This window comes from Plasmodium cynomolgi, chromosome 12 (assembly GCF_000321355.1).
Source record: "Plasmodium cynomolgi strain B DNA, chromosome 12, whole genome shotgun sequence".
NCBI classification, from domain to species: domain Eukaryota; phylum Apicomplexa; class Aconoidasida; order Haemosporida; family Plasmodiidae; genus Plasmodium; species Plasmodium cynomolgi.
Window position 1 is genome coordinate 2,911,758 of NC_020405.1, and position 8,832 is coordinate 2,920,589.

At 43.4% G+C, this 8,832-nt stretch overlaps 3 protein-coding genes across 3 annotated transcripts; 2 read left to right on the forward strand and 1 right to left on the reverse strand.

The window, feature by feature from the left end:
• Positions 1 to 1,182: 1,182 nt before the first annotated feature.
• On the forward strand, positions 1,183 to 2,004 carry PCYB_127540 (leucine carboxyl methyltransferase; the record flags this gene model as incomplete). Its single annotated transcript, XM_004224088.1, has 2 exons — positions 1,183 to 1,524; positions 1,684 to 2,004. The coding sequence occupies 2 exons, from the start codon at positions 1,183 to 1,185 to the stop codon at positions 2,002 to 2,004; spliced, it is 663 nt and encodes a 220-aa protein (XP_004224136.1).
• A 1,223-nt stretch (positions 2,005 to 3,227) lies between these two features.
• Positions 3,228 to 3,770, forward strand: PCYB_127550 (hypothetical protein; the record flags this gene model as incomplete). Its single annotated transcript, XM_004224089.1, has 1 exon — positions 3,228 to 3,770. The coding sequence occupies one exon, from the start codon at positions 3,228 to 3,230 to the stop codon at positions 3,768 to 3,770; it is 543 nt and encodes a 180-aa protein (XP_004224137.1).
• A 1,384-nt stretch (positions 3,771 to 5,154) lies between these two features.
• On the reverse strand, positions 5,155 to 8,805 carry PCYB_127560 (histone; the record flags this gene model as incomplete). The annotated part of the gene is made up of 2 exons (XM_004224090.1): positions 5,155 to 5,572; positions 5,963 to 8,805. 2 exons carry the CDS (start codon positions 8,803 to 8,805, stop codon positions 5,155 to 5,157), a joined length of 3,261 nt encoding a protein of 1,086 aa, XP_004224138.1.
• Positions 8,806 to 8,832: the final 27 nt, after the last annotated feature.

An 8,832-nucleotide genomic window follows, 5' to 3' on the forward strand; every position in this document is an offset into this window, starting at 1 on the left:
GAGAAAGGGAAAAAAAAAAAAAAAAATATATATATATATATATATATATATAAGTAAAGGACGCAGATTCGGAAAGCCAAGATGAATTCGTTAAAATCACCCAACGTTCGGGTGCAGGGCACAACCCACGAGGCGGCCAGCAGCAAACTGTTACAAAAAAAAGAGGGGAAAAAAGAAAAAGCAAATAATAAAATGAAAGACAAGAGAGCGAGAAAGGCACGCGCTGGCGTGAGAGGCCACCGAATGATATGCTCTCCTGCGGTATCCGTAGATTCCACAGCCGCGCATACAAACTTATAGACATGTGAGGCGCGAACTTCCATTCCCCCCGCAGTTCCGCCGTTAATCTAGGATACTACTCGGACCCATTCTTAAAATACTTTGTCAAAAGGATCGAGAAAAGGAGTCCACTCATAAATAGGGGTTTGTGAATAAAAGCGTTTGCAAAATTGAGAAGCGTTAAGATATATTTTTGGGGGGGCGCATTAACGTGTGTAGTTGATGCAGACGGGCCCTCGCATGAATGATTATCGAGCAAGTGATTTCATGGAAGTGGACCATCCGGCTAGGAGGTCCTTTGCCCAGCTTAGCTGACTATGTCGTTTTCTACAACTTTTGCGTCCGTTACCGTAGATTGTTGTGTATATCCCGTTCTCTTCATCTATCTATCTTACCTTTTTTTTTTTTTTTTTTTTTCCTGCCCTTTTGAAAGGCTATTACGCCCGCGTTGCTGCTGTGAGGCAGTACACTGAGCTTTTTTTCAAGTCCCTAGAGGAGGTAAATTGACGGAGAAACAAAAGCGGATTCATTGAGGTGGTGCTGAGTGTACGCGTGCATGCACATTTATGAATGTGTGTATTTTTACTGTGACATGTGCATAAACGTGCCCACGACTGCAACAACCCCTTGCAGGAGGAACCCGTTCAGGTAGTGAATATCGGAGCAGGCTTGGACACCACCTTCTTTTGGATAAGCGTAAGGGGGAAACGAATTGAAATGAGGAGCACCAAAATGGATGAGAAGCGAGTGGGTGTGAGGAGCACAAAATGGATGAGAAGCGTGTGGGTGTGAGGAGCACAAAATGGAAATGAGCAAAAGCGCTTGCGAATGTGCCAAAACATAAGTCCTTATTACATTTGTTCGTACCCACAGGAACAGCGGAAAAATGTCACCTATTACGAAATGGATTTCCATGAACTGCTGAGGGAAAAGGCGAACATAATAAACCACGTCGATGAGTTAAGGGGCTTTTTAAAGGGAGTTGATCAGGGCGACGTGGCAAGCAAACCTAACGTGGGCGCAGATCTCATAAACTGTGCAAACTACAAAATGCTCGCGTTCGACCTGAACAACTCGAGTCTCCTGGAGAAGCACTTAACGAGTTACGGGTTCGACTTTTCGATCCCTACTCTGTTCATTTGTGAGTGCGTTTTAATTTATTTGGAGATAACTAGCAGCGACAGTTTAATAAAAACGTTGGCTGGCCTTATGAGAAGCACCTCGTGCATGTTGGTGTATGAACAGGTACCTCGATCAGCGGTGAGGGGAGCGACGGACTGGTCGCTCAGCAGTGTGTATGATGACAAGTTCTTCGTTCAGCGGCAGAGGCAACACTTCGAGACGTAATCATCCACCGAATTATCATTTCTTCTTCCCTCCCCCTTGTTTTCCTTTTCTTCCAAGGTCAACCCAAACACCGCCTTCGGAAAGGTAATGATAAGCAATTTTAGCCAAAGAGGTATAGAACTGAAAAGTATCTTCAAATACGACAATTTGGAAAAACAGCTTTGCAGATTTAAATCCCTGGGATGGAGTCATGTCTACATAAGTGACATGAACGAGATTTATGATTATCACTTAAGTAGGGATGAAAAAAAAAAATTGAAAAAATTGAAATGTTTGATGAGTTTGAAGAATGGAGGTTATTACAGAACCATTACTTCATCCTCGTTGCGTTTAATCCTTCCGAAAATTTGGGCACGAATGCTCTGTATGTTTTTTTAAAGAACATAAAGGATGGTTGGGGGGGACATTCTTCAAATGTGTGAGCGATACTGCATGCGTTGTGTGTCATATGTTTTAGTGATGATACCTCGGTTGTATTTCCCTTTGTGATATGTTCCCCACTGCATCGCTTTTTTGTTTTTTAGTGCCCCTCCTGTCATCCGCTGTCCGGATTGATATAAACCTACACCTGCTCATCATGAGTAACTCGTTACCGTGTAAGTACCAACTCGGTGCACACACGTATTCGTATTGGTTTTATTTGCATTTATGTACCACGTGGCAGGTTATGCTAAAAATATGCTGCCTCTCAAAAGGCAACACAATTCTTGAGGGAAAAATATGAATGTACGGAGCCGACCAAACGGGGCTTACATGTACAGGGTGCTTAGCACGGAGGGGGGAGTAAAACGAGCAGCCCACGCGACGGGTTAGGGAAATGGTACAGAAGTTACAGCGCTATATTGCGCTATATCGCGCTTTATTTCACATGGTTGCTTTTTTTTTTCCGTTTGGATGGGACATCGAAAAGATAATTATCCATTTTGTCGCCTGCACCTAGGTAGTCTCAGTGGGAACAACTCGGTGGGTAAAAAAGGAAGAAAAAAAAAAAAAAAATGTCACAAACGGGTATCTTTTCACATTGAGTACGTACATATTCGCATACTTATCACGCAGCACTTCCACGCCTCACGCGTACTTCATGATGAAAAGCGGTGCCGCGGCAAAGAGAAATGTGAATGTGAAAATTTGCGTCAAGTTAACGTGAACTACGTTTCGCGGCGAAGGTTTCCTGGCGTATGTCAAACGGGAAAAAAAAAAGTATGCATTTTTTGACGCGTACGAATGAAAGGAAAAAAATGTGTAATATTATATGAGCGAAATAAAGTGAACACAGAGAAGAAATACGCGCCTACAATTTTGGTCATTCGTTCGAAGATTTTTCGTTTTTAATTTAACTCTTTGTTCGTGAACAAGTGTTGATTTTCCTCCCATTTGAGCATTGTCGCATTGTCGCATTGTTGCTTGCCACAATTTGATATTCCTCCCCATGTTGACCTGCCCATGTTAACAGCGCAAGTGTGAAGGAGTGAGTAGAGGGTACAATCATAGCACACTGGCGAGTGCCCCCTGACAGAGAATTTAGTCATTTGAACACCCCTCCCCCCGCCGCAGTTAAAAAGAAAGAAGAAAAAAGAAAGAAGAAAAAACTTGTGCCAACCATGTTTATATTCGAAAGCGCGCAACACTACTTTAACTTCTTCCGGAACTTTAATGGGTGCTACACAGATAACAAGCTGCTGAAATATTTTTTTAAAAAAAGTTACAACAGTTGGTTTAATGACCCGAGTCAGTACAACTACTACTTTATTTCGTACTATGCAGTGGCAATTTCATTCTCCGTTATGATGAGGAATTTGTTATTCAACCCGGACGTTCATTTTAGGAGACAGGACAAGAGAAGAAACATCGTTGATCGGACCCAGCACCATGCGTATTCAGTCCCCTACTACAATCACTGGTTAAGAAATTTTAGCCAATCGTTTAAGTGCTCCCTGATAGACAACGAACCGGATTACCAGGATGAGGACCCTTTGAATATTCGTCCTAAGCGGGTTCAATTTTACGGAAGGTTCCCATTCTTCTTTGAGGTCCCAAAGTATGGCGTCGATGACCCCTATTACGAAAAGAACTCGCATAAGTACATGCAGAAGTACTACGAGAGCATTGGGTATGTGAAGCCGAGCGAGCCGCAGGAGGGTTAAGTCGCCAAGGGGAAGCAGAAGAGGAGGAAGAAGTAGGAGAAGAAGAAGAAGATGATGAAGAAGGAGAAGAGGAAGAGGAAGAGGAAGAAGACCACCAAAACGATGACGAAGAAAGGACGGAATTTGCCCCCTGGGGAAGGAGCCAAATAAATGCGTTTGAAAACATTTGGGTGCTCGCACACGACGCCTGTTTTTTTTTTTTTTTTTTTTCTTCCCATTTGATACGCATAAAATTTAAGACACCCATTTGTGGAGGAGTTGTAATTTCTCCCCGTTTTGTGGCTAACAAATGGTTTTCTCCTTTCCCCTTTCCCCTGCTCCTTCCCTTTTTAACCTCATACGTGATGTTATTTTAAAAAAGTGTTTACGCATCCCAATTGGTACTTTCAAAAAATTGGTAAAGGAGTGCGGGGTGGAGTGTCCCCTTTCCAGCGATGAATATGTACCCAAAAAAAATGACAACGTTGTTTCTTGCATAATGAAGAAAACATACCAGCATTAAGTACCTATTTGTGGAAAAAAAAAAGAAAAATAGTCCTTTCGTAGTGATATAACTGTGTTCCCATTTTGTCCCATCCATCTGCAAGTGCCGAGCGGCCAAGTGTCAATCACCGCTCGTTTTTCGCGAATGAGGAGGTAGCCAAAAGTGGACTTATCCTTTAAAAAGCGACGCCTTCCTTGTAATAACATTAAGTTTATTTAAAAGGTGAGCGATTTTTTTCTTCATTCATTCGTGAAAGTGTTTTAAAAAAAAAAAAAAAAATTAAAAGACCGTACTTGTAAATATAAAATTGTACAAATGATTTCCCAAAAAAAAAAAAAAAAAAAGAAATAATAAAAATAATGTCCGTGCGTGTATGCATATATTACTTTGCGCATATACAGTTTCGTGCATATGTCGGCAGGGTGACAAATAGCTCGTTCCGTATGAGCATTTAACAAATTTACAAATCTTAAAAATTATCTGTTAAATTTTCGTTAATAGTCTATCCAAAGTGGAATAATGAAAGGGGGAGGGGGGAGAAGACAATAACACTTTGTCGTGTGTGTATATGGTGATGGCGTGTGGTGGTGTCATGTGGTGATGTCATGTGGTGATGTCATGTGGTGATGTCATGTGGTGATGTCATGTGGTGATGTCATGTGGTGATGTCATGTGCTGATGATGGGCTTCTCACCACGTGCGTGCGGGTGCTAAATGCACGTTCGCTTTGGTTGAATGTGTACAAGTTGCTATAAAAATCAGGTTCGCAGTTGTACGTTCGTGTAACAGTGATCGCATGGTGTTGGGTGCGCCTTTCTTTTAGCCTCCGTTCCGTCTCACCCCCATCTCCCCTTATCTCACCGCATTTTTTTATTTTATTTCCGTTTAGGCGGGAGACCCTTACAAAAAGGAGTGCGTTTTTTCCTTCACCTTGTTGCTGTGATATTGCTGCGGGTTATAATTACAAGCATAATTTTTTTCTTGCGCAGAGTATTGGTGAGTCGGCTGATAAGAAGAAACGCCCTGAGCATTAGGGTTCACGTACATTTTGGAGTGCACATTTAGCTTCACGTTTTGTTGAGCAGTGGGTTTCATGTTTGGCACGATGTTACTTAAATGGTTATGTGAGACGCTGTTGTCTATATTTTGATTAATCATATTTATGGCGGTATTTTTTGCCACTGTATTTTCTGAGTTATTTAAAATTTCGTTCAATCCGTTTTCGGCCATTCTGGCATTTATCTGTTTGTTCATGGGTGCACTCATGTTGCTGTTTGGTTGGATGTTCAGCTGTCCACTGAATTGGTCGGCCATTCGGCTGGTCATGCGATCGGTCATTCGGTCGGTCATGCGGTCGGTTAGGCGATCAGTTAGGCGGTCAGTTAAGCGGTCTGTTAAGCGGTCGGTCAAACGGTCAGTCAAACGGTCGGCCATAAGGTCGCTCATATGATCGCTCAGCTGATCGCTCATCTGGCTATTTAGGTGGTCACTTATGTAGCTGTTTCGAGAGCTACTGTGGTGGTTAACTAATTGGTTGTTCGGAAGTCGGCTTGGGGGGAGGTGACTTTTGGGGAGATGATTTTTGGGGAGGTGATTTTTGGGGAGGTGGTTTTTGGGGAGGTGATTTTTGGGGAGGTGGTTTTTGGGAAGGTGGCTTTTGACTCTCTGGCTGTTCATTAGTTGGCTATTCAGCTGGTTACTACCTAACTGGGCGCTGTTCAACATGCTGTTCTTCAGGCGGCCGCTATTTATATGTCCATCGTTGATCATATCTTCGTTGAGCAAGTCTTCGCTCATCAGGTCTTCGTTGCGCACTCCCTCGTTGAGCAGCTCCTCGTTAAGCATCCCATCGTTAAGCAATCCATCGTTAAGCATTCCATCGTTAAGCATTCCATCGTTAAGCATCCCATCGTTGAGCGTCCCATCGTTGAGCGCCCCATCGTTAAGCATCCCCTCGCTGAGTAACCCCTCGCTGAGAAGCCCATCACTGAGCAATCCCTCGGTGAGTAACCCTTCGTGTAGCAGACCATCACTTATTCGGTTATCACCCACAAGTGAGCTGTTCCCCTTGTGTGCGCTGTGGTTCCCATGACCTTTGCGATTCTGAATAGCGCTGATATTGGTGGCCGCCGTGGTGGCGGCGGTAGATGTAGTGGTGCTGGTGGCAGTAATGCCATTATTATTCAATTTGAAATAATTATTTATCATGTCTTTATTTATCTCTATATTTGACTTCGTGGGAATACTGTTTAAACTCATCATGTCATTTGTTCGGTTTGCTGGGAGACTGTTACAATCGTTTAAAAGAATATTGCCTTGTTTGCTGCGATTATTTTTTTTTGAGTTCCTATTTTTGTCGAAGGTGTTAATTTGGCTGTTGGTTATCATTTGTGTTGCCATCATTTTGGGCAGTTCACCGTTTTGAGCATTTCTATGCTCCAGGGAGGACGAGCAGGAGGGTTCAGGGTTCAGAGGGGTGTTGTTTCTTGGAACGATTGAATCGTTTAAACATACGTTTTGCATATTGTTCATGAGGTTACCATTGAGAATATGGCTGCTGACTACGTTGAGACCCATTTTGTTACATCCAGGGTGGTGGTAATTGTAGACGTAACTTTGCTGAGGGTTCATATCGTCACTTGATTTGTCATCGCTCTTTCCGGATTGGTGTCGTTGGTAGTTGGCGCTCACTCCGTTGGGGTGTGCATCCTGTGGCTGTACATCCCACATGTTGACATCCCGCGTGTTTACATCCCGAGTGTTTTGCACCTGCAGGACCTGCTTGTGCGCACCGACCTTTGGCTTCCTCATATCGTCGTTGTTCACCATGTTGTACTGAGCCATCGCATGGTGTGTTGACGGCATTGCATTATACGAAGATGATAACGAAGTGAGGTGCAAATTAGGGTTCAAATGGATATTTCCCATGTATTCATTATCACCAATATAGCCATTATCATTAGATACGTTGGACACGTTAGACAAGTTAGACAAATTAGAAACGTTTGACAAAATTGACAAATTGGAGACGTTAGAAATATTGGAGACATTGGATACATTGGGAATATTCCCTGTCTGCATAGAATATCCGAATTTATTTTTCAGTTCCTGCAATTTCTGGTAGGATGGGATGTTTCCACTGTTAAGGTCCTTGTTCTGTAGAGTACTAGGTATATTCACTGTTCTACTTATGGGAATATTTTGGTGCATCTCATGGTAGAGATTGCTTGACTCGTTGAGTATGTTGTTTATATACTCTTGCTTGGACTGCCTGGCCATATTATCGTTAAGGGATGAATAGTATTTGAAATTGACATGGTTTGCATTAATGCTGTTGTTCCCGAAATGCTCACTTGTTGATCCCTGGTTGTTACTACTGCAACTGCCTCTGCTGTTGTACTTAGTTATTCCGCTTACTTGTGTGTACTGGTTTCCACTGCTATTGAGACTGTTGCGATGCGTCTCGTCGCTGCCTTTCGTGTTGTGCATGCACCCTCCGTGATTGCTGTTGGAGCTGGAGTGCTCCTCTGTCAAATGACTGTTTTGATTAAAACTGAGGAACAGGTTGTTTGCAATGTTGGCAGCGTGGTTGGGTGGCGGCGTTGACGCGTTATCTGGGTCGTTGCTCTTGTACAAGGCATTTAAATTGGCTTCGAATTCTTGCGCCACGTCGCGCAGGTTTGCCATGTTGGCGATTGTCCCGTTTGCGGTTATCCCGTTTGCGGCTATCCCGTTTGCGGCTATCCGGTTTGCGCCCATCCCGTTCGCGCCCATCCCGTTCGCGCCCATCCCGTTCTCTGTTGCCAGGTTAGCGGCCGTCACCGCATTCGCCGCATTTAACTCCTTCTCCGCTAGTTCCGCCATTTCGGCAAGCTCCGCATTGAGCGCCTGCATGCTCACGGAGCCCTTATCGTTGCAAGCCGACGAATACAGGTTGTAGTACTGCTTCACGGTGTCGAAATCGACTCTGTGGTTGTCATTGCCGTGGTTGTCACCGCCGTGATTGTCATTGCCGTAATTGTCATTGCCGTAATTGCCATTGCCGTAATTGTCACTGCCGTGGTTACCGCTTCCGAGGTTTCCACCGCCATGATTGCCTCCACCCTGGCTACCGTCACCACTGCCATTACCACTGCTACTGCTGCCGTTGTTGTTCCTCTTGGAGTTTCCCTTGACATTTAAATTAATGAATTTTATCCGTTCCTCTATCGGTATCAAATCTATCAAAAAATCAAAAATGTCTCTTTTGCAAGCAGCGGAAATCACGTCCTGTCTTTGCAGTGTTCTTCGTTTACTTTCTTCTGTGAACTTCCACGCATAATTAGTTAACTCCATAATGAACAGCTCGCAAGCTTTAGCCAATAGGACAGGGGTATCTGCTGACACCATCTGATTACTTTTTATTTCATCATCTTCCTTCATAATTTTTTTAATTCTAGAAATGGGTAAATTATGGGTTCTTAAATCTTCTACACTCATATTTGAAATTTCGGCTAGCTGGTTTTTCCAAAAGGTGTCAACCTCATCATCTTTGACGTTTTTTACATTCATATCTACATATATCGGGGGTTACAAAGG